The sequence below is a fragment of the Arabidopsis lyrata genome (assembly GCF_000004255.2).
Source record: "Arabidopsis lyrata subsp. lyrata unplaced genomic scaffold ARALYscaffold_4, whole genome shotgun sequence".
Lineage (NCBI taxonomy): Eukaryota > Viridiplantae > Streptophyta > Magnoliopsida > Brassicales > Brassicaceae > Arabidopsis > Arabidopsis lyrata.
Window position 1 is genome coordinate 6,595,334 of NW_003302552.1, and position 25,222 is coordinate 6,620,555.

The 25,222-nt window shown below is 34.8% G+C and overlaps 4 protein-coding genes and 1 long non-coding RNA gene across 5 annotated transcripts; 3 read left to right on the forward strand and 2 right to left on the reverse strand.

Annotated features, from left to right (window-relative positions):
- Positions 1 to 4,172: 4,172 nt before the first annotated feature.
- On the reverse strand, positions 4,173 to 4,604 carry LOC110228937 (replication protein A 70 kDa DNA-binding subunit B-like). Its single transcript, XM_021027331.1, has 2 exons — positions 4,398 to 4,604; positions 4,173 to 4,316 (listed from the first exon to the last, which is right to left on the reverse strand). The coding sequence occupies exons 1-2, from the start codon at positions 4,571 to 4,573 to the stop codon at positions 4,184 to 4,186; spliced, it is 309 nt and encodes a 102-aa protein (XP_020882990.1). The 5' UTR covers positions 4,574 to 4,604; the 3' UTR covers positions 4,173 to 4,183.
- Positions 4,605 to 5,076: 472 nt separating this feature from the next.
- LOC110228885 lies at positions 5,077 to 6,109 on the forward strand. Its single transcript, XR_002332366.1, has 3 exons — positions 5,077 to 5,177; positions 5,522 to 5,670; positions 5,841 to 6,109. It is a non-coding gene; the product is annotated as an uncharacterized LOC110228885 (long non-coding RNA).
- Positions 6,110 to 9,757: 3,648 nt separating this feature from the next.
- LOC9316863 (probable pectinesterase/pectinesterase inhibitor 12) lies at positions 9,758 to 12,083 on the forward strand. Its single transcript, XM_002878915.2, has 2 exons — positions 9,758 to 10,922; positions 11,296 to 12,083. The coding sequence occupies exons 1-2, from the start codon at positions 9,983 to 9,985 to the stop codon at positions 11,982 to 11,984; spliced, it is 1,629 nt and encodes a 542-aa protein (XP_002878961.1). The 5' UTR covers positions 9,758 to 9,982; the 3' UTR covers positions 11,985 to 12,083.
- Positions 12,084 to 16,818: 4,735 nt separating this feature from the next.
- On the forward strand, positions 16,819 to 19,431 carry LOC9315029 (probable pectinesterase/pectinesterase inhibitor 13). The gene is made up of 3 exons (XM_002878916.2): positions 16,819 to 18,032; positions 18,141 to 18,301; positions 18,508 to 19,431. The coding sequence occupies exons 1-3, from the start codon at positions 17,032 to 17,034 to the stop codon at positions 19,203 to 19,205; spliced, it is 1,860 nt and encodes a 619-aa protein (XP_002878962.1). The 5' UTR covers positions 16,819 to 17,031; the 3' UTR covers positions 19,206 to 19,431.
- Positions 19,432 to 20,416: 985 nt separating this feature from the next.
- LOC9315030 (probable E3 ubiquitin-protein ligase RNF144A-B) lies at positions 20,417 to 21,523 on the reverse strand. Its single transcript, XM_021028988.1, is given in 3 exon segments — positions 20,417 to 20,498; positions 20,567 to 21,080; positions 21,083 to 21,523. Coding segments are annotated over 3 exon segments (933 nt in total). The 5' UTR covers positions 21,420 to 21,523.
- Between the last annotated feature and the right edge of the window lie 3,699 nt (positions 21,524 to 25,222).

Consider the following 25,222-nt stretch of genomic DNA (forward strand, 5'->3'; position numbering starts at 1 on the left):
ATGATGCATTAGCAAAGGCGTCTTGTAAATTTCTGATATGGCAGTTATTTTCTTCTGGAACAGGTGTACAGCCTGACGGTTTAGCTAAGCCTGAAGTAGGAAGAGAAGTACCAAGTGTTTGATGTGTCTGTTTTGCACAAAATGATTGCTGCTGATTGGTAGGGGTCTTACGTGTGTCATCATTTCTGCAAGGAAGATTGGTAATATCTCTAAACACTCTGCTAAAGGCTGATTTGAGTGGAATAGAACTATTTGTGTTCAAGACATTAGCTTGAGTAATTTGGCTCTGTAGTGTTGGAGTCTGAAATACACGTGATCTTTTAGCTGGTTTAGGAGAAGAGTTCAGGTCTAGTAGAGGGTGCTTAGGCTTACAGCCAGTAGTTTGAGTAATTTGGCTCTGTGATGTTGGAGTTTGACCAACCTGGACTCGTTTATCTGGTTTAGGAGAAGAGTTCAAGTCTAGAAGAGGGTAGTTAGTCTTAGAGCAAGTAGCTTGAGTAATTTGGCACTGTGATGGTGAAGTTTGACCAACCTGGACTCTTTTAGCTGTTTTAGGTGAAGAGTTCAAGTCTAGAAGAGGGTAGTTAGACTTAGAGCCATAAGTTTGAGTAATTTGGCTCTGCGATGTAGGAGTTTGAATAACACGGGATCTTTTAGCTGGTTTAGGTGAAGAGTTCAAGTCTATAAGAGGGTAGTCAGGCTTTTTTTTCATAATTGAAAACAAAAGACTCACAGCGAGTTTATGCAAAATGGTGCTTTTGATAATCAATGACCTTCATATTGAAATAGCCTTTTCAAAATTAAATGGCAGATACGCCAGCAATCCACTAATATTGATCTGTTGAGAAAATATAGTTACTTTCTATATTCTAGGCATTGAGATAAAGTTAGATGGTTCAATGAGAATATTTTCATAATCTGTTCACTTATTTTGTTAGTGATTCATATAATAATTGATAAGTTTTTTAAAGTTAAGTTTGGTTGATAATTGCGCAGATTAAGGAAATACAGGAAGCAATGAAGATCTTGATTGATGCTTCTCTCAACCATACAAATACCAATAAATAAGGTATGCTTTCAAAACAGTTTCTTAAACCAAATCATTTACTTAGTCAAGTAAACGAATTTTCCTAAATATTTAGGTTTCTGATTTAGTTTGACTTAAATTCATAATTAAGTTGTAACCTTTATATCTAAATAGGCTTTAGTCTTAAACTTGTAGACATCAAAATATCAAAAAACCACACAACTTGTAGCCCAATATCAATACAGATTAAAATATTAAAGAGAAACATAGTTTGCAAACTCTTGTGCAGAGTTGCAGTAGTAGTTAATAAAACCAAAAGAAAATTAAAAAACATTCAGAGTTCAAAAGGGAAACTGAAAACATAAGACCTAAAATTCAAGTTCTCCATAAGAGGTAGCCACCGTAGCATATCCACCGATATTCCTCACAACTATTAGTTCTCCTCAACCATCTCCATCATGACATCTTCCTCATCACTTGAAATATCTTCGAATGAGCGCCTAACAGAAAATAGTTGCATTTATATTAACACAGAAAAATGAAAACATTAAAGAAGTCTAAACTATAAATGATACTTACAGGTAGCTTGGTATGTCTAGCTCATAGAAAATGGGATCAATGTACAGACGTGAACAGCAAGATTCACTCATTAAGACATTGTTTCCTATAGTACAATAATGAACACAGTCAATATAACAATGCAAATATAAGCTCAGCAAAAGCAAACTCTCATTAAAACCTACCACAGTACGATGAGATCCTCCAGAAACGCAAGACTGCAACTACCTTATCATAGTTGTACTCTACAGAGCTAATTCTCCTGGACCAAGCGTTGACAAAGAACTCACACCACTTACCAATAGCAACGCATTTGATAGTCTCACCCCTAGATTTCATGTAGCCATTAAAGCATATTGTTTTTACCAGATATAACATGATAACAAACTTCATTATCTTGTACAAAAATAGACAGAAATATTGATAACTTACACATTGTTAGCAATCTTGAAACAAACATAGCGAGCTTCATAATCTGTCTCCCCAGGACGACAAACAAATGGAAACCTTCCGATGGTTGAAACAGCAGAGATCACACCCATAGCATCTAATTAAAAACACAACACATAATGGTGAGAAAGACATATAGAAAGATAACTATATAACTTGAACAAAGTGTCTTCTATTACCAGTCACATAGGTTCCATCATCTGGATGAGGGTTTCTGACAGCATCAGGAGTCACAAAATCAAAGAAATTGCTATAACCCTTAGATCTAACAGGCCAAATGGTTGTTTGTCTGATACACCTAATCTGAAGTGGCATGGCTGCAAATCTGGTTTGGTATTCTGAGGGTACGACTGGTTGGAAGTCAGACATGTAATACCACAAACCTTCTTTGAGTCGAGGTTGAAAGTTCCACATGTAATTGTCTCTAGGAATTGTTGCATCGCAGAAATTACCCTAAAAAAAAAAAAAACGTTAACAGACAGTAAGTAAAAAAACTCATAAGATGATCTTCACTATGTTTTAAAACAGAAGGTAAGAATTTCAAAAAAACCTTCTCATCTGCGAGAATCATGGTGGTTAAATAACCATTCAATGGTGGATTGTGATGCCAGATACGCATTATCTTAACATAAACCCTCCAATCTGTAGAGTTAACGCGAATTTGGGAAAGAAGATGCATATCAACCATTTTTTTAACTATTCTGCTCTGCTTTGAAAAGCGAAGTTACAATGTTTCTCTCTGTTTGTCCTTCACGATAGGTCAAGTTGGTTATATAGAGAGATTGAGTAAGAGGCATAAAATTTTTAAAGAATAAAGAGGAAATCGAAACGTTATTACTTTACTTGTTTTAACAATATAGACGATATTTTTTAGATTATAGAGAATCATTGGTAATGATTGAAAAAGTTGTCAGTTACCAAATGATTACTTTTAAAGATACACATTGTACATTGTTACCTGTTACTTATGGAAGCTAGATATGTTTTGCATGATTTCTTATCGAAGTTCCCAAATAAAAAGTAACTATGATTTCGTGTACATTATATATAGACAATATATAGTAATATTACATAATTTTAATATCCTGCATATATATCAAGTTAATTAATATTCTCATTTAGTTATATCTATATATTCATGTGTATGTCTATTATGAAACAAATGAATTAGGTATATAGATGAAGTTGTAGTATTAAGTCTTTTTATTATTTTTGCTATTAGGTTAATTAGTATAGAATAAGAATATAAATAAAAGAAATGATATAGCGAAAGCTAGTTGCATTCGTGAAAGAGTAACAATAGAAAGGAAATCTAAAACAGAATAGCAAGGAATAAAAGAAAGCAAAGTCTTAGACATCTGAAAGCAATAAGAAAACAAAGCATGGAATAAACCGGTTCACAGCAACAATTTTTCACTTCTTTTCAACCTTGACCTTCACACCACCTTTAACACTTTTTCCCTCCTTCTTCACCTCAAGTGTGCCCCCTCCACCATTGGATACAACATTGTTACTCTGATGGTCATATTTGATAGCATCATCCTTAATCACCACAGCAACATTGGGAGCTATGTCCTTCACATTTCCCTCTTGATCTTTAGGAATAGAATCTTGATCACCAAAGTCAATAGGTTCAATGCACAACTTCTTAGAAGAAGAAGAATGATCAGAAGAACCGGGAATGTCGGCATACACACGTTTAGATGATGGAGTGACAGAGTCAGAAGTCTCTTGACTCATCTCCAGCATTAGTGGCACCTGTAGTTAAACAAAGGATGAAATTAGTACTATAGCCTAGCTGGTGAAAGGATCCATGTACTTCTGCTTGTGTTAATCAAAAATGTTCTGTCACAACAATTACCTGATCACCAGACACTATAGATGCAGGATTGACCAACTCCTGAGAATCCTCCAGCAACTGTTCTTCAAGCAAAAGGCCATCTTTCTGCAAAACTTTAGAGACCTTGTATATCTCCTTCCCATCCCAGATATTCTCTTTCTCAACACACACCAGGAAAAGGAATGTCCTTCCATATAGATTCCTAATTGCATCTTGTATGTTGTCTGGGTCATCAATCTAAAATTTAAAACATATCAGGAACTTGTGTGACTAATACAATGTAGACATATATTTAAATATAAAGTAGTTCATGAAACCTCATCAACGGAACCATTAAGCACAGATGGAGCAGACTCGCCAATGATTTCAGAGCAAACTGAATCAAAAAGTAACAGTTTAGCCTCACCAGTGTTGTCCATCACATTAGCATAGAGCATAAACCTGCATCAAATGTAAACAATTATGTAAGATATCTATTTTACATTTACAAAATAATAAAATATAACTAACGTAGTTTTTCACCTAGCCACGACATTAGTGACAACAGATTTGCAAGTGTCACACCAGAACCTCGGCTTCTTCCCTTTGTTATTCACACCATTCACTCCATGGTGGATATGTGTGACTTTCTTGTTGCAAGCACGACAACTAATGTAATACCATGCCCAGTCGGTATCAATTGCATAGATAGTACACATTAACCTTGCCTTGCCAATCTAACAAAAACTTTAGATATGAATATGGATATTTATAGACATTAAAAAGTATTGGTAATGATAGCTTACTCAAATAATTACCTCGACAGAGTTAAGGAGATCCAAAATGGTCTTCCTAGGATGATCTAAAGAAGTATCATCCTGATTGGCAACAACAATCTCAAACTTTGGGACTCTTTCACGAAAGATACACAGTGCACCATCAGTTGGGAGACTATATGTCAACAACATGAAATATATAGGTTAGTTCCATAGTACATAAGTAAATAAAGTAGGCTAAAGATTTAAATCACATGAAATGATTACCTTTGAACAAACACAGCAACTTCAGGGATTGCTGGATTCACAAAAACTTGTGAAGCATCAAATGAGTTAGACAAAGTCTTTACACCTGTAGAATTTAAATAAGATGTATGAGCCATGACGTTGCTCTAAACAGTATCAGTATATTATTAAGGCTGGTAAGATTCTGTTTTATGTACCTTTAAAGGATTTGATCTTCACAAACCTCAACAAACATACAACAGGACGCCCACCAGCAGTTTGGCTTCCTCTGTACACAGTCTCAGCAAATGATCCCCACAAGGTAACACCGATCCTTTCATCACTTTATATTTACAAAACAGAACATATTATGTAGGATCCATAGTAGATATATGGATAAAAGATTGAAAACACTTACGTCTCATTTCTCATCTCAAACTCAATCTTGCTAGTTGGTTTGTTGTTGGCCTCAAGAGTCAACAACTCTCCAATCATAACAATCTGGCCAATAACATCTATAAAAGAAAAGCAGAGGTAAACATATTTCATGATCTGTTTGTAAACTGTAGTTTATCGCATTTAATATATATATAAATAAAAAATATACTTACCAACCAATATGTATGGATTAAGATCTCCATTTTGAATTCTTTTGAAACTGGCTAGTGTCAGGTAACTTGAGTCAGAGACAGGATCACATGGAAATACATGAGTTCCATTTGTGAAAGTCATCTTATATAGATGAGAGGTTGGACGGAATTGGCCACTGGCATAATTGAGAGCAAAGATCTCAATGAAAACCCAATGACCAACAGGTAAACTTGAGACATATCTGCTCACCAGTTCTTTCTTCACAATAGCATGAATCTTCTTGCCCTGTGAAAGAACAAAAAACAGTAGAGTCAGAAAAAAATAATAGCTTTTAAATGGTTTAATGTAAACTAATTCACAATTAACATTGGCAACTGAATTACCTCCATATCAGATAACACCAACTCTAGAGTTTCACCAGTGCTGGCTGTGTACTGCCGCCAGGAGTGAAGTACCTTCACTTGGACTCTCAATTGTGTGGTGTATGGCCTGACATCTTTGAGGTAAGCAAATGTTGCAGCAGCCATTGTTTGATGGTTTATGGTAAGATCTAATGTTTAGATTAGAGGCTGTGAGGGCTGATGATAATGAGAGGTTAGACATGGAACTATATATAGGGTCATATATTAGGTTAAAGAAAACTTGATCACAAAGCATATTGGTATCGCAATCTTGACCAAATCGGCATAAAATCTTGTGATTGTTATAGTTATGGAAGCTAGATAAATGGTTAGCAATAAATAGGTTGTGATCATCAGAAATATTTGGGAAGGAGAGGATAATGTAAAGATACTCTGGAATGATATGCACAGAGGATAGGCGGGAAACATAAATTCAATTAGTAGAGGGAAATACATATTTGGAAGTAATTTAAATAATTGATTAGGTCGGTGAGCAGTTATTTGTTTAGATTGTGTAAATATTAGTAGAATCAATTAGGTATTATAAGCATCCGGAGATATTTGATTATGGAAATAGTTTATGAATATGTCAAGTGCGAAATAATAGCTTAGTAGAGCATCAACACATATTTGGAAGGAATTTAAATTGACAGATACTGTAAATAACTTTGTTGCAGATTGCATTGGCGAAAATAAAGGAACAACGGAGATTGCATTGGCGAAAATAAAGGAACAACGGAGATTGCATTGGCGAAAATATACTTAAGGTATGAGAGATGTTATTTGTATTGATTTTGGTAAAAATAAGTAGATGAATTAAAGACAACATAGCTTCATTTATCAGTTTGAAATTAAGACAACATCCCTTAAATCTCTTATTCTAGATCCGAACAGACTTAAACCGGGTCAAACCCGGATCCAAAAGAATTAAAGCAAAAAAGTACTATAAAAATGTATATGTAGATTTGTTCAACAATTTGCCTTTAGTAAAGCTTTATCCAATAAAAAATAGAATTCCCTTAGAAAATCTAAGAAAAATGTTCATTTTGATAAAATGTAATTCTGAGGTTTTGTAGCGGGGGCCGAATGAGATATTTAAATAAAGTCAGTGTCCCTTTATAGTTTAAAAAATATTATGTCAATTTTCAAACATTCATGCAGATGGACTTATACAATTACCTTATCGAGTTTTTAGATTCCTTTAATTATTTTATTTTAATTTTTAAATACTTTAATTTTTTTATTCTGAATATATATCCATCAAAACTTCATAAATGATATAGATTATAAAACACTAGGTTAGGATCCATGTGATATATAGGTTAATTAATAAATGCTTGCTTTTATTATTATCAAGTTTAGTAAATGTTCTTGCCATTTTGAATAAATATTATGCTTAATTACAATCTTACATAAAGAAAATTCTAATTTTATTTAAAATGATACACAAATTAGTAATTGTAAATATGTTTCATTTCTGTTAGTTTTCCTATTTAATTATGTTGTAATCTAATCATCTAATTGACATGTGTCACGGTCATGTTAATGATTAACATTGAAAAATCAGGATTTATCTAATAAGAGATTTTAATTTCAATTCAATTTGAGAACTTCTGTCTAAACAAAACAAATTACAAATGTGAACATGCAAAATAATCATTGATGATATCAATTCCAAACAAAACGAATTACAAATAAACTATCATCACTTGCAAATAGGCTGATTTCTTACTCGATTCCATGTCCACCGAATATGTGCTTTTGCATATTTTCCCAAACAAAAGCTCTATCTCATTTAGGTTGTGCTCGTAGCTTCTGAATCTCATAAAACTCCGATACGAAGTTTCAAAAACATGTAACTGAACAGCTAGCCTTCGACTCTCCAAAAGTCTTTTCTGGCTTGACTTTTCTAATTGAACCATATTGAATCAGTGACCTACAAAATACTATTATTCTCTTTTTGGATCTTGTTTAAAAATATTACATGAAAGCTTATGGTTACACTTAGTTATCCTACTACTACTACTACTAGTTGAAGAGTACTAAATAGAGACTAACATAAAAGTTGTTAAAAATTACATCACAATGTTATTGATATTTAAGTGTTTTTAACTAAATTCATTAAAGATAGAGAAAACTAACACTAGTACCACAATTCCCCAAATTATTTTCGTTTCTACCACTTTCTCTTTCCATTTTTCACTTATACCGCATTAGGTATGTGTTAAGACTAAATTGCCATTCCTTTTGTGTGCTTAAACTTCAAAGACAAATATATGTAAAATTCGGGGACAACTGGTAAATAACCGAATCCACAATTTCATCTTATTTGTTGCATGTTCTTTTAAGGGAAAAATGTCATTAAAATCCTCAATTTATTCAAAACGTTGATTTAAATCCTCAACTCACGACAAAACGAAATAAATATCAAACTTATGTTGACTTTCCAAATAAATATTAAACTTATGTTGACTTTCCAAATAAACACTAAACTTTCATTGACTTGCCCATATTAGACATGACGTTAAGTGGGTTAACAGACCATGTTAACGGGATTAATTTTTTGTTAACAGACCTGCTAATTGAAAATGACAGTATTCTTTCTAAACATAAACGACGTTGTTTTGTCGTAACTGCTCAATAAAATTCCGAGTTTCAAATCATATGAAAATTTAGGATTAGAGATTTTGCTCGATTTGGGGATCTAAGATTGACTTTAGGGATTTATTTCAATCGTTACGACAAAGCGACGTTGTTTTGTTGTTATATGAAACGATGTCGTTATCAATTAACATGTATGTTAACAGAAAATTAACTCCGTTAACGAGATCTATCAACCCATTTAATATCGTACCTAATATGGCCAGGTCAACAGAAGTTTGATATTTAATTGGAAAGTCAACATAAGTTTGATATTTATTTGGAAAGTCAACATAAGTTTGATATTTATTTTGAAAGTCAACATAAGTTTGATATTTATTTCATTTCGTCATGAGTTGAGGATTTAAATCAATGTTTTGAATAAGTTGGGGATTTTAACGACATTTTTCCCGGTCTTTTAACTAGATTTTGTCCCTCGATTTTAATTCATTGTCCTTCGATTTTAGTTCTCCAAAATTCTAATTGTGGTCTTTTCATTTTCTTTGTTTATATTTCGTTTGATTATTGTCCCCGAATAGGTTTATTAAAATCATTCACCGACTTTTAATTTGTCCTTTCAGATACTTGTCCCCAGATATTGCACTTTAACTGACACAAATATGTCACATCAGCTGAGGGAAAAACCGTCTTTTTATACTACAATACCAAATGAATGTGGTAGGAATGGAAATGAATTATCAATGTGGTAGAAATGGAAAGGATATGGTTGAAAGTGGTAGAGTTGACCAAATTTTCTTAAAGATATATTAGTAATAAAATATTAATATAATTAAATTAAAATCATAAAATATTATTTATTGGAAGTACATTTAAAAATATAATTTAAAAGTCATTACATTACATTTAAACATAAACACCAAATCCATGCACTCAGTTGAAACCAAACCCCGCGAATACATTAAAATCTCTAGAAAAACAAGGGACACACAAAATTGCGAAAATTTCATCACACAAACAAAACTATACGGCAACAAAAACAAGAAACACATAGAACGTTAAAATGATCTATAACATGGTCTATAAATTAAAAAAGAAAAAATCACCGAATTCTAAAAATAAATAAAAACTCTGCCTATTCAATTCAAGTTTCCAAAAAAAAAATGCAACAACATTATTTATCTCGCGAATATCGCGAGTTAGCATCTAGTCTTATAGTACATAATGTCCGATAACATGAGAGAAATTATTTCTGTCATGGAAAATAGATCTTATTAAAATAGTAACGGATGATATAAGTTAGAACTAATATCTAAACCAAGTTACACGGCAAACAGGCACATCGTTTTCTCTGAACACTTCAATCAATTGTTTAAAGACTTTCTATCGAATTTTTCGGTAGAAAATATCCCAAAATTATAGATATTTCATATTTGATTTGTCGCTATACGGAACAAAACATGAAGTAAACCCATTCTGCCCTACATTTAAAAACACAGCACTCTCTTCACCATTTGCTTCAACTTTTTCTTCTCCAATGGCTCTCTCCACTCTCAACTTCTCCTTTCTATTCTTCCTCCTCTTCACTCCCTTGGTTGTATCAACTTCTCTAAAACCTAATCAAACCTCTCTAACAAGTTTCTGCATGAACACACCATATCCAAATGCATGTTTCGACTCCTTAAAACTCTCCATCTCCATCAACATAAGCCCCAACATTCTCTCTTTCCTCCTTCAAACCCTCCAAACAGCTCTTTCCGAGGCGGGAAAACTCACCGATCTTCTTTCCGGCGCCGGAATCTCCAACAACCTCGTTGAGGGACAACGTGGCTCTCTTCAAGACTGCAAAGATCTTCACCAGATCACTTCTTCCTTCTTGAAACGATCAATCTCCAAGATCCAAGACGGTGTTAACGATTCACGAAAGCTAGCTGACGCTAGAGCGTACCTGAGCGCCGCTCTCACCAACAAGATCACTTGCTTGGAAGGTCTTGATACAGCCTCTGGTCCGCTAAAGCCAAAGCTCGTGACCTCCTTCATGGAAACTTACAAACACGTAAGCAACTCCCTCTCCGCTCTTCCAAAACAGAGAAGAGCCACAAATCTGAAAACCGACGGCAAGACTAAGAACCGCCGGTTATTTGGGTTATTACCTGACTGGGTCTCTAAGAAAGATCACCGGTTTTTAGAAGATTCTAGTGACGGGTATGATGAGTACGACCCGAGTGAGATCATCGTGGTTGCTGCCGATGGAACAGGGAATTTTTCAACCATTAACGAGGCCATAAGCTTTGCTCCGGATATGAGTAACGACAGGGTGCTGATATATGTAAGGGAAGGTGTGTATGACGAGAACATTGAGATTCCGATCTACAAGACTAATATTGTTCTGATCGGAGATGGATCCGATGTTACATTTATTACCGGAAACCGAAGTGTAGGAGATGGATGGACCACTTTCCGATCTGCTACTCTTGGTAATCATCTTTGACTCTTTATAAAATCTTGTTTATATAAAACAAAACTCAAGTGGTAATATTGTTTGGGGCATAGTGTAGTCTGTGTAGACTTAGGACCGTAGAATTTTTGCATTTTGTTTTGTCAATTAGGACCGTAGAATTTAATTTTCAATAATTATTAAGTTTTTTATTAAATTAAAAAGTAGTAACATTTTAAATCTTACAATCGTGGTTTTAGAAACAAATGGTGAACGAGTTTTTGTATTGTTCCTTTTTAAAATATCAGGAATTTTGTATAGTTATTGCAACAAAAATTAAATGCCTGTCGACATCTTAAGTTGTTGGTACTAAGTCAAGATTGTAATGGTTCTCAAACTTGCTTTTCTCGCAGCGGTTTCGGGCGAAGGATTCTTGGCGAGGGACATGATGATAACGAATACAGCGGGACCCGAGAAGCATCAAGCGGTTGCGTTACGTGTGAACGCGGATTTTGTGGCCTTATACCGATGTGTCATTGATGGTTACCAGGACACACTTTACACCCATTCATTCCGACAATTCTACCGCGAATGCGATATTTATGGAACCATTGATTATATCTTTGGGAACGCGGCCGTGGTCTTCCAGGGATGCAACATTGTTTCAAAGTTACCTATGCCAGGACAATTCACTGTAGTGACTGCTCAATCACGGGATAGTCCCGACGAAGACACCGGGATTTCGATGCAAAACTGCTCCATTCTTGCATCGGATGATTTATTTAACAGTTCAAATAGAGTAAAGAGCTACTTGGGACGTCCGTGGAGAGAATTTTCAAGAACGGTTCTAATGGAATCTTATATTGATGAGTTTATTGACGGTTCGGGTTGGAGCAAATGGAACGGTAGGGAAGAACTTGATACCCTTTACTATGGCGAGTATAATAATAACGGGCCGGGTTCTGAAACGGGTAAACGGGTTAACTGGCCGGGTTTTCACATTATGGGTTACGAAGATGCCTTTAACTTCACAACAACAGAGTTTATCACCGGTGATGGTTGGTTGGGCAGTACTTCATTCCCTTATGATAATGGAATTTAACAACTTTTTTTCTTCTACAAGTGTATAGAGAGTTGTATTCATATAAATGTCTAATTACAATAATAAATAAATAAAGTTCTAAATAATTCTATGGTTTGAGTTAGCTGTGTATTAATTATATAAGCTGGCAAAAGATGTATCTTTCTTGAAAAGTCTGAGCATGTCTTTCTTGGCTTTATCTGAATTTCCACATTTTAAGAAGGAGAAACCCATGAGACCATGTCTTTTTGAAATTTCCAACACTATATTAATACAAACTTGACAAGTTGTGCTCTGTCAGACTTAGTCGCATAATTTTTATGAAGACGGTGCTGCCAAATCCAAATGCTTAAAAGACGGTGCTGGTAATACATAACTCAAAGTTGAACAACAAATTTGTATACACAGTAGTATAAGATCCAGTCGCATCTTCTTGGCATTTCAAAAAGTGACTTAAAAAAGGCCATATTATACACATACACGGATACATAAATTATTATACCTCGAACAGAAATTTTTTAAAATGTGAAGATAATATATGTTTGGGGCAGGTTTTTGTAATCCACCAGATGAGTACATTTGTTTGTAGTGGAAAACGTTGTTGTTGTTGGGTTACTAGTAAGCATAAAGTAGACAATTCGACCGGTCGGACGTAAATTTAACTCAACTGTGTTCAGTGTACTGATTATGCTAAAGAATGCACAGAAAACAGTTGTAATCTTCCAATAAAAAGTCAGGAGCATCTGTTATTGCGTGAGGCAAAGCAAAGAACAACTATCATCCTCGCTTTAGTCACTCTAAACATCTTTAAAGCTAAACTAAGTGAGAAAAATATAACACAAGTACTTGGTGGCCGGTGCAACTGCAACATTCACCTAAAATACTAGGTTTTGAACCCACGCTACGTGTGGGTTTTTCATATATGTTTTTCATATTTATTTTCATAAAAATATATATATATATATATATATATATATATATATATATATATATATATAATAGTTGTTAAAATACTATCATTGCATATTGGAAATTCAGTCCGAATTGAGTTATATTTATTTTATCAGTATTAATTTTGCATCGTACAATAGTATCTAAAATGAATTCAAACTTAAGACTAAAATTTCAGAAGTTACTAACTTCCTCCTTCAAGCCATATCACATTGGTCTAACTATCTTCATGGTCTTCTTTGGTGTCATATTGGTTCTCAATCGGATTAGTGCTACTTTAAACGGTTGAATACTCTTATATCCTATCACTGAAATATCAAATTTTGAACATATTAACTACTTCGAGTTGATTACATAGGTCTAAATGTCTTCATTGTTTTCTTTGGTGCCACATTAGTTCTCAATCAAGTTAGTAATACTGTAAACGTCCATATACTTTTATATCCTATCACTAAAATCTAACATTTCAAACATATTAGTTACTTGAAGTTGTTCCCAAGAGAAAACAAAAGTTAACTACTGATTTTTTAGTATGTTATCTTATAATAAAAAAACAAAAACAAAATCAATATGTTTTCTAAGAAATTTTTTTTGTATTTCTTCTAGTTGGGAATGAGTGATAAGATGCTCTTACTTTTATTCGGACAACTTTTAAAACATTGGCTTCCTACCTCACCCTACTTAAAGAATTATTTTTTAGAGTTTAACTACAACAATTGACATATGTTTTTAACATTGTTGCAACTTTTTCATATACATAAAAATCAGCATAATTTTCCATCTAAGAGAATAAATATTTATTTTTTGTTTAGCTATGTATTATACCCATACACTTAATCTGATTATATGAAAATGAAACCAGATTTATAATATTTAATCGCGAATTCTTAAACACCTTACACATATAGATTATCTTGTCAACTCTCTACTACATATTTCTTTATTTTTTTCCCTGAATTTCATTTCTTATATCTTGATCAATATATAACATCTCACTTTTAACTTTTAAATGGTATTCTATTTTCTAGTTCAGTATCATCTCAACAAATTTTATGATTTGCAAGCATATCAAAGTAGTGACTCCACTTTCTACATATCCAAAAACGATTTTTATACATTATAACCTATAAATGAGATACTACGCAATAAAAAAATCGCACTCACCTTATTGTAGTGGCACAACAAATATTTTCTATTACAATATTTGCATTTATCTCAAGATTCTATGTCTCGGCCTACAAAATCTTTAATACAAATGATAAGATTGTTGCACAATTATACAAAACATTTAAAACCACCGGAAATTATTTAACACACAACAAACAACGGAAAGAAAAAAAAAACACAATAGAGGTCGACAATAGCTTACGGATGTAGAAGATGCAATCAAACTTAATTATCATTCTACGTAGCAACTGATATGCAATTTAAAATAAAAACTCAAAATCCTAATAAAATATAAAATAACCAAAACAGGTTAATGGTAAACAAAAAAAAATATAAGATTACATTTCCATCGCACGTATTCAATCATTTAGTGGCCTAAAACTGAATTTCAAAAAATATGTTTGTATCTAAATATCAAAAACACACCAAACAATCTATCGAATATAAATGGGATATATGCAAGCTTACCTCCTCTATAGATGGGATTTAACTTTTTGATCCTATACTTTGATATGTGCATGTCAGTTGTAAAATTCTCCAAATTTGCATGCAACGATTGCCATTTTGACTTCCACACATCCAATATGCGATTGACGTAAACATCGGTAACTATTATGCTAATTTGAAGCTACATAGGTCGATTTGAGCTGATATAATAATCCAATAAAAGTATTTATAATAATCGTAGAGGCTGTGAAAGGTTCTTGGATTTGCCTTTTCTGCCGATATGTATCTTAAAAAATGTATCATTGTAATTAAATTTTCGATCCTAACCTAATTAAGTCAACATATATCTTGCCATTTATTTTATACAATATCAAATCTAAAAGATATACGCAAGGGACTAAGAGTACAACTGATCATTTAAATTTCAAAATACCAAAAATATTCGTTTTTGGCATAGAGATTCTTATATCCTAGAAGTATTTTAGATATCTACTATTTATACTTTGGAGTTTTCTAGATATTACGATATCAAATTTATATGTCTTTTGCTTCAGTATATTTTTGATGTTAATTTTCTCTTGTTTCTCAACATATATTTTTTTATAAATTCATAAACTTTAAAAACGTTAATTAGTGAGATGGTTATTGTGGTCAAAAATCAAAATACTTGTAGTTTCATTTTTGGACTCATCGAGCCACCACAACAAATTTACTCGCAAATAATATAATTATGATATCTATTGTCTTAGCTTCAACTTTGATATAGTATAGAAATGGCTTCAAATTCATTTATTTTAAAAATATGAATTAACAAATTGCTATTTTGATTAAAGATGGAATACAAACAAATGTAGTGAGACTAATAATGATAAATTTCTTATAATTATTATTGCCTTTTAAATTAACTTTTTTTAAAACATAGAACTTTAAATTTTAAATTGTTTCCATATTTTTACTTTCGTTTATAAATTTAATAAAAAAAATTTGATAACAACGCTTATATTTATAATTGTTTCCATATTTTTAGATACTTCCGTTTATAAATTTAATAAAATTTTAAAAAGAGAAACTTTATATTTTTATTATATATTTTGAGTTTATATTTAGAAAATTTTAAGAATTTCCAAATTTCTTTTATATTAAGTTAATACTTTTTTTATAAATAAATTTTCATAATCTTCTAATCTTTGAAACTTGTTTCCAATTCCTGTTAACTACATTATTTTAGAATTAGAAATTTTTCTTAATTTATTTGGAAGCTATTATAATGAGACTAACAATGTTATTATTCTTTCAATATTCTAATAATTAACTTTTACATTTTCTTATTTCCATATGTTGTGTTTCAAAAGTTTACATTTCTATTCTATAGAAAATTTTATAATTTAAAAATGTTAATTAACGTCTTGGCTAAAAAAGTTAATTAATGAGATGTCAAACCGCGATTGGTCGTTTTAAATTCTAGGTGGATGGCCTAAGGAACTTATAGCCTCGACTTTTATATAGTATAGAAGTTACACGTATTAGTAAGGGATTCGTCTAAAATTCGGTGATATAATTAAGAGAGAAATATATACTATTACATTTGGTTTTTAGTTTTTGTGTTTTTCAATTATTCCTCGTTCCCGTGACAACTCTTTTCAAACGGGATTTGAGATGTTTCCCAATAAAAAATGTTTGCGTCTAGTCACGAGTGTGTCTCTGCAATAGTTATCACGTGATGATAAATTGGCATTTGCTCACTCTGAAGTGTGCATACATCCACCAAAAACCATTGTTGTTGCCTCTTTTTGGGTCTGGTGATGTGGTAACCTACTCACTTACCTAATTGGTCTTAGGCCCTAAAAGGTTAAGAAAGCACCAAACTGATATAGACACCGAATTAACTAGAGGGTTGACAATATTTACTTTTCATTATTGTCTTTTAATATTAGTTTTATTGTCTTTTCTTCTTGCTAGATTTTCCTTTGTGATTTGCTTAATTGCCAAGGTCTATTCCTATTTAAAGGAGATGTTTGAGATTAATAAAGATCATCCATCAAGAGATCAAAAGTTGAGTTCTCTTTTTCTCAAATAATCCTAGGTGGATTCTATCATAAACATAAACATTTATACTTAGCTGCTAAATCAATTGACTTCGTTTTGATTTTTGACCAAAAACTCTAGTCTAGCAATATATAAGATTCGAAAATAAATGGTTGCTAAATTTAGAAGGCTCAATTTCGATTTTTAAAAATTGACATCAGCCCACAAAACTCTCCTGTCCAGAGCAGAAATGTTCATTTGTAGAAATTACAACAAAACAGTAACAAATAAAACAGAAACCAAGGAATGAAGACAGGGGAGAGAAGACAAGAAAGAGCCAAAAATAAAACGTAAAAAGGATTGATCTTTCCTTTTAACCTCTCTGCCTTAGCCGCCTTCTAAGGCAGAGGAGATTCATTTCTTTCTCTCCCCAAGAAAAACTATACAAAATTTCAGAAAATTTATAGTAAGTTCGATTATGGCGTTTCAGGATTTCGACAAGATCCAAGAACGTGTAAACGCCAATAGGAAACGTAAATTCAGGAAGAGGATCATCGTTGGAACGGTCTCTTTGCTTGTGGTTGTTGCTGCCATTGTTGGAGGAGCTTTTGCTTACGTTGCTTATGAGAAAAGAAATGAACAACAACAAGCGAAGAGCCACAACAAAAGCGGTAGCGGCAACAACGTCAAGGATAGCGACAAGAAGAGCCAGAGCCCACCAAGCCAGAGCCCATCAAGTAAGAGCCCACCAAGCACGAGCCAAAAAGCTCCAGTTTCCGCAGCTCAGTCAGCAAAACCTGGTCAGGGTGACAAGATTATCCAAACAATCTGCGGTTCAACGCTTTACAAGCGAGCCTGCGAGGAAACGCTCAAAAACAGAACAGAGAAGGGTTTTGCTTTGGCCAATCCGACGAGCTTTTTGAAGTCTGCCATTGAAGCTGTCAATGAAGATCTTGACCGAGTTTTAGAGAAGGTCTTGAGTCTCAAGACTGAAAACCAGGATGATAGAGATGCGATTGCACAATGTAAGTTGCTTGTGGAAGACGCAAAGGAGGAAACCGCCGCATCGCTGAACAAAATCAACGGTACAGAAGTCAATAGCTTCGCAAAGGTAGTTCCTGACCTGGAAAGTTGGCTAAGCGCGGTCATGTCTTACCAGGAGACATGCCTTGACGGGTTTGAAGAAGGGACCTTAAAATCTGAAGTGAAGAAGAGCGTCAATTCTTCACAGGTTCTGACGAGCAATTCCCTTGCGATGATCACATCCTTTGACGTGAATCTCTCTCCAGTTATGAAGGTCGCAACACGACATCTTCTTGATGATATTCCGTCTTGGGTAAGCAACGAGGATCGAAGAATGTTAAGGGCTGTTGATGTGAAGGCTTTGAAGCCTAATGCCACTGTAGCTAAAGATGGCAGTGGAAATTTCACGACCATTAATGATGCTCTGAGAGCAATGCCTGAGAAATATGAGGGAAGGTACGTATTCCAAAATATTTCATAACGTGATCATTACGTCAAATTATGTTTGAGTTAGGTTTAGGTTAAGAAACTAACTAAAGTTTTCGTTGTAATTTCAAATTGTAGGTACATTATCTACGTCAAACAAGGCATTTATGACGAATCTGTGACTGTCGATAAGAAGAAGGCGAATCTCACTATGGTCGGAGATGGATCACAAAAGACAATTGTGACCGGAAACAAAAGCCACGCAAAGAAAATCCGCACTTTTCTCACGGCAACGTTCGGTAAAACCCCTAATCTTTTGGAAAATTTGTCTTGACAATAAGTTGGTATATAAGAGACATAAAAAAAACCCTATAAATTTATAGGTTAAAACTCTTTTAAAACTTGAAATTTAAAAAGCGTCACTGAACATAACTTGAAACATTTTAAGTGTCAGTGTGAATCAAGACTAATTAAATTTTCTAAATGTTTGGTTTTCCTTTAATAGTTGCACAGGGAGAAGGGTTTATGGCACAGTCAATGGGGTTCCGGAACACGGCTGGGCCAGAAGGACATCAAGCAGTTGCAATACGTGTCCAATCCGATAGATCAATTTTCCTAAACTGCCGATTTGAAGGATACCAAGACACATTGTACGCTTACACACACCGTCAGTACTACAGAAGCTGTGTGATAGTCGGTACAATCGACTTCATATTCGGAGATGCGGCTGCCATCTTCCAGAACTGTAACATCTTCATCCGAAAAGGCTTACCAGGACAAAAGAACACCGTGACCGCTCAAGGACGTGTTGACAAGTTTCAGACGACTGGTTTCGTGGTCCATAATTGTAAAATCGCTGCAAATGAAGACCTTAAGCCAGTAAAGGAAGAGTACAAGAGCTACCTCGGGAGACCGTGGAAGAACTACTCTCGAACGATCATAATGGAATCTAAAATCGAGAATGTGATTGACCCTGTTGGATGGTTGAGATGGCAAGAGACGGATTTTGCGATAGACACACTCTACTACGCGGAGTACAATAACAAAGGATCAAGTGGAGATACAACTTCAAGAGTTAAATGGCCTGGATTTAAGGTCATAAACAAGGAGGAGGCTTTGAACTTTACAGTTGGGCCCTTCTTACAAGGAGATTGGATCAGTGCCTCAGGTTCTCCCGTTAAGTTGGGTCTTTATGATGCTTGATGACAACTTGTTGCTTGCAGAGAAGGTCATGTGGTGACTTGCTTTGTTTTAAAAGCCATTAAGAGAGGATATAAAACTTCATCCACGGAAATTTACTTGGAAAATCGGATACTAGAACAGTGTGCTAAGAGAATGTGTTGTATCAAACCTAAATCGATTTGTGCTTAAAATATTTTTGGAAGGAAGCGTATTATAAGTAATATGTAGGATCCAAATGTTTTTCCCTCTTTCTCGATTGATCTCAAATACGATAAAAGAACCCGAATACACACAATGTATTTCCAAAAGAACCTAAACATATTGAAAATGCATGAAATCTTAAAAGATCTAGACGTTTCCAAGATGAGAATTAGGTTACATCATTAACCATAAGAAGTTGTATTTTCAATGCCTAATAACAATAATTAGTATGGTCCTTTGGGATTAATCTCAATTGCTCCTCTGAGTCAAAGAATTAATCTACATACTCTCCTCTAATCCACATACTCTCCTCCTTTTAATGAAAGGACGAAACTACCCATTTACTAGGTATACGTGGTACAACTAGTACCTCTCTAGTTGTACCACCTAGTTGTACCTTTCTAGTTGTACCTCCTCCTAGTTGTACCACCTAGTTGTACTACAACGTAGATGTACCAGAATATTCCCGAATATTCCCTAGTTGTACCAGTTACAACCCGTATAAAAGGATTCAAACCCTGGGGGCGCGCGCGTGCGCATGGAGAATTTGATCAAATTCTCAGATACTCCTCAGATTCAAAATTTAGTCTCAAATACTCCTGAGAATTTGATCAAATTCTCAGATACTCCTCAGATTCAAAATTTAGTCTCAAATACTCTTCAATGGTAGAAAGACAAAATTACCCTTAATGAGGGTTGATTTCGGGTGATAAGGGTTAAATACAATTAAATCGGTAAGTGTTCAACGAAAAACACAATAGCTCAGTGGTTGCGAGCTCCATGCGGACGCGCGCGCCCCCAGAGTTCGAATCCTTTTATACGGGTTGTAACTGGTACAACTAGGAAATATTCGGGAATATTCTGGTACATCTACGTTGTAGTACTACAACTAGGTGGTACAACTAGGAGGAGGTACAACTAGGTGGTACAACTAGAGAGGTACCAGTTGTACCACGTATACCTAGTAAATGGGTAGTTTCGTCCTTTCATTAAAAGGAGGAGAGTATGTGGATTAGAGGAGAGTATGTAGATTAATTCTTTGATTCTGAGGAGCAATTGAGATTAATCCCCTTGGATGGAGTTTCACAATTGTAGCAAAAAGCCAATCCACACCTGCAAAAATGTTAAAAGGTAAGAGCTTTGTAACACAGAGAAAACGAAAAAGACGGCGAAGAAGATACCTGCACATCATGTATAAGCAACCCTCAGATTTTTCAATGTAAAATTTGCAAGAAGGACATCTTTTCCACTTGTTACTCTCTGCCATATTCTTCAACAATATATCACCTCGTTCTCTTTCGTTCTCGGCTAGCTTCTGAAAATCTTGGCAAGTAATCTCCGGATGCCACTTAGTTCCACACTCTACACACACCATTCTATGGCAATGAGGACACTCCGATTCCGTCATCTTCACTTCACTCTCGTCCAAGAAGAGCAAAGCAGAGCAATCCTTATATGGACAGTAGAATCTCTTTGAACCCATAATCACCGCCTCACAAAGAGCATCTCCCCACCGATCAAAGACTTCTCTTGGCAGGATTTGTCGGCATTTATCGGGCCCGAGCTGCCCCGAGCAACCAGAAACAGGGCATTTGATTGAGAGGATGTTGTCTTGTAACTTAGCAGCTATATATTTTGAGACATAATCATTACATTAGGAATGAGAGCATCCATTGATTCGAAAAGATTCAATTTTGGTTTCCTTTCAACACATATCTCGCAGTCAAAGGAGCGTCTTCGTGAAGAGGACTGTCCCTTTTCTATGGAGATTGGTGTGAAACAGAGGACTCTAAGATCATCGTCTTCGTCGTTGTATTGATCAAGATCTATTAAGTTTGAGAATTCGGATTTGTATGGAGTTTGAGGAGAGTGAAACCGACGATAAAGGTGGCGATCACGGTCGTAATCCTCGACGGAGATGGCGTCACGTTTGGTTGAACCATAACTGGAGAGAGGTGTTGAGAAGATGAAACGGTCGGAGTTGTTGTCGCCGTCGTCATTGACGGTGGCTGCATTCATGGACTCTGTGGCCATTTTTCTGATTAGGGTTTTTATGATTTTTCGATTTTCTTGCTTGTCTTGTTGGGTTGGTTTCTGAAGCGTCTCATTTTTGGTGATGCTAAAACCTAAACCTAGGACTGTCCCAAAACTGCTCCGATCCGTATTTAAATTTTAAAGGGAAATTATGAGATATATCAATATTGATACATATATACATATATCCGTACTACTAAAATCTATACATATAGCCACGGCCTAGCCACAACGTGTCCGTGGCTAAATATAAGTAGCCACGAAAAAACCACGAACTAGCCATAAAATACTTTAAAAAACTTCCGTGGTTAATTTGTAGCAAATCTGTGGCAAAATGCCACGAAAAAGCTACCGATTTAATCGTGACAATATACCTACAGACATAGCCACAAAATATCCGTGTTAAATAGCCACGACCAAAAAACGTGGTAACCTCGTGGCTATCTTTCCTACGAATATGTCCGTGGCAAAACCGTGGCTAATTTCGAATATATTTGTTGTCTTAAGACAATTCTGATTATGAAAATTTACCGGTTGATGATTCTGATGACGAGTATGTATCAGAAGATGATATAGAAGAGCAGTGTGATGATTCTGATTCCAACTCCGATTAAGTTTTACATTTATATAATTATGTCTAATTGTTAATTGTTGTTGTTTTCAATATATATGTCATATTTTAGGAATAATAAATCTATTTCCAAAATAAAATTAGAATTGAAAATTTAAAATCTGTATTTAAACTAATAAATTATTTAAACCGATAAATTTTCAAATTACTAAATCTTAAAATTCTGTACTTAAACTAATAAACTAATAAGTTATCACAATTAAGTACCAAAAAAATAAGTTATCACAATTTGTTAATAACATTGGAGGGAGATTTGGGCGGGTTAGGAAAATTTGGGCCTTAATATTTTGGGTTTATGGAGGGAGATTAAAATATTCACAAGGGGGGAAACCTAATTGTGGATTTTAATCTCTCTAGCCCCTTTGGGGAGAATCAATTTTTGGAAAACACCTCTTTATTCTCATTACCCCCTCTCCTTCCCAATTTTTCCATAAACCAACTTTACCCCTTATCCCTTTAATTCTACATTTAATTTAATACCAACACATTTTTTATTCAACCAATCACAAACTTTCTCTCTCTTCTCTCATTAAAAAACAAACCTACCAAATGTCTCACCTTTTAGACATTAAACTTACGAGACTTTCAACAGCTCCGACGTTGCAGCTCCGACGTTGCAGCTCTGACGTTCGTCTTCTTCTTCTTCTTCTCCATCTACCATTGAAGCTGACCATTAAAGCTTGCATCTCCAAAGACATATTTCTTCTCTTCTTCTTCTTCTATTCCCACCATACTGTAAGGTAAATATACTTTTTCTTAGTGTAGTATGATTAAGTTGAATTCGTAGCTTGAATAGGGTTATTTGTTGAAATATTTTAGGATTGCAGATTTGGGACAACTGAAACCACTAGGTACAACTAAGTAGATTATTTACGGAAACCCTAAGTTTGGTGCAACTGGGACAAATGTGTACAACTATGTTGATAGTCTGCTACGAAAGTTGTGAAATTATAGGCCGTTTTTTCTCTCTTTCTTTTTCAGGGACAATGAAAAGGAATTCAGTCATACGATTTGCTTATGACGGATACTATACAAGTATCGGAGAAGATGTACATTGGATTTCTAATGGAGAAGATGAAGAAGCAAAACATGCAGTTGTAGACGTTTTGATATAGACAAGTATCCATATGTGCATGCGATAGCGGCTACACTTACGGCAAACAAGGATGCAGCTCCTGAGCTCCGGGCACATGACTTGTGCTCAAAGTATTATTGGATCGAAATTTGGGTTTTGGCGTACACGAGGGCAATTTATCCGGTTCCCCATAATAGTCAATGGGTTCTTCCTGAGGAGATCATGCAACTGTTTGCATATCCTCCGGATTATGAGATAAAACAAGGAAGAAGACAAGAAACAAGATTCTCTTCCGTTGGAGAGCATAGAGGACGTAAGAAGAGGTCGCATGGAGCGAGCGGTTTGGGCGAGTGGTTTACCAATGATGGTGACGTTGATGGAGACAATGCGGGTGACCAAGGTTGATTTCTCAGTACTATTTATTAGGTTAATTTAAGAAATGATGTTGTTTGTATTGGTTTTGTTTGTGAAACTTATATGTTCTGTGTTGTACAACTAAGTTTTAGCAGGTACAACTATGGTTAATTTCCTTTTCGTATCTGTGCAAATTTTGTAATGCCTTGGCCAATTTTCAGAATTTTATATAATATGAAAATTTCCTTGTCAGTCTGGGTACAACTAAGTACCACAAGTACAACTAAGGTCTAATGCCTTGGCCAATTTTCAGAATTTTATATAATATGAAAATTTGAAACCAAATTAAAAAAAAAACTTTAAAAAGGCATACACGATGGTAATGAAACTACACAACAAGTTTTTAACAAAAAATTTCATATTTTTAAAAAAATACTGAAATTCTTACTCAAAATCCCACATTCATACACTAACAACCTTATACTTTCGAGAGTTCACCTCTTGTGCCACTAATCGAGAATCGGTAATCTCTTATGCCACTATTATGTTTTATCTTTATTTTTGAATTTCTTAAAAATCGAAAAACTGAGTAAATGACCATAAAACCAAACGAATTTCTCTTATTTACGACCCAACCTAAAATCCATATTATTTACCCTAATATGTAAAATTTCTCTAAGTTTTTCAGATCGAAAACTGTAAAAACCTAATCTCATTCTTCCATTCTCACTCGAAACTCAAACTACTCTCGAGAAAACGAAGAGTCCGACGAATTCCGATGAATTCCGACACCACTCTCATCGGAAATCTTGCTTCTCCGGCGTATCGTCGTTTGCGTGTACTCCGTCATTCGTCTCCTCTGTCTCCTCCTCGGTGGTTTGTCTTTTCGTCTCCTCCGACTCCGTTCAGCGTGTCTTCGTCTCGTTCTTATATTGCTCGCGTGAAAGGTAGAGATAACAGGATATATGAATCAACAGAAGGGTCTCGAGAAGGGGCTGCAAATCCGGATCCAACAGAAGCTTCGACGGACGCTTCAGTTCCAACAGAAGCTTCGACGGACGCCGCAGTTCCAAAAGATGCTCCGACGGATGCCGCTTATCCAACAGAAGCTCCAATGGATGCCGCTGTAATTGGTCCAACAGTGGAATCCGCAGAAGCAGCCACCGAATTAGTAGTTTTTTCGGTTCCGGAATTGTCTGATAAAGAAGAGAAAGAAGAAGTCGGTGAGCATGATAAAGAAGTCTGTGAGTTGTCAATTGATGGTCAGGGTTGTGATAACGAGGAAGAAGAGAGAGAGTTGTTGATTCTGAGGGTGAAGATGTTGCTGGTGATAATGAGGAGGAAGATGTTGCTGGTGTTGTGAAGGTAAGTAACAGTTTGTATTTGTTGTATATGGTGTTAAAGGTAAGCAACAGACATAGTTGTACTCAGTTGTATGTGTTTGAATATGCAGAATATAGTTGATGATATTGCTGTTGAGGAAGAGGAAGAGGAGAGGGTTAATGATGTTGCAGCTGATACAGATGAGGATGATGATGATGAGGAATCCCAACCACTGCCGCCAGAGAGCATGTACTTTAGTCCAACTGAGTACAACAAGGTATGTAAGGTAGGTAGTAGGTGTAAAGTTGGCCAAACAGTGGCCATGATAGAGGCATTTGATGAGGAAGTTAGTTGGTTTAGGAATCATGCTCAGTTTAAGCATATATTCCACATGCCCAAGGAACCAAATCACATGATTCA

Coding starts and splice junctions, on each gene's coding strand:
- LOC9316863 (XM_002878915.2), top strand. CDS start 9,983: ATGGCTCTCTCCACTCTCAACTTCTCCTTTCTATTCTTCCTCCTCTTC. Junction 10,923..11,295: donor TTTCCGATCTGCTACTCTTG/GTAATCATCTTT, acceptor CTTTTCTCGCAG/CGGTTTCGGGCGAAGGATTC.
- LOC9315029 (XM_002878916.2), top strand. CDS start 17,032: ATGGCGTTTCAGGATTTCGACAAGATCCAAGAACGTGTAAACGCCAAT. Junction 18,033..18,140: donor CCTGAGAAATATGAGGGAAG/GTACGTATTCCA, acceptor TTCAAATTGTAG/GTACATTATCTACGTCAAAC. Junction 18,302..18,507: donor TTTTCTCACGGCAACGTTCG/GTAAAACCCCTA, acceptor TTCCTTTAATAG/TTGCACAGGGAGAAGGGTTT.
- LOC110228937 (XM_021027331.1), bottom strand. CDS start 4,573: ATGTGTACTATCTATGCAATTGATACCGACTGGGCATGGTATTACATT. Junction 4,317..4,397: donor GTCACTAATGTCGTGGCTAG/GTGAAAAACTAC, acceptor CATTTGATGCAG/GTTTATGCTCTATGCTAATG.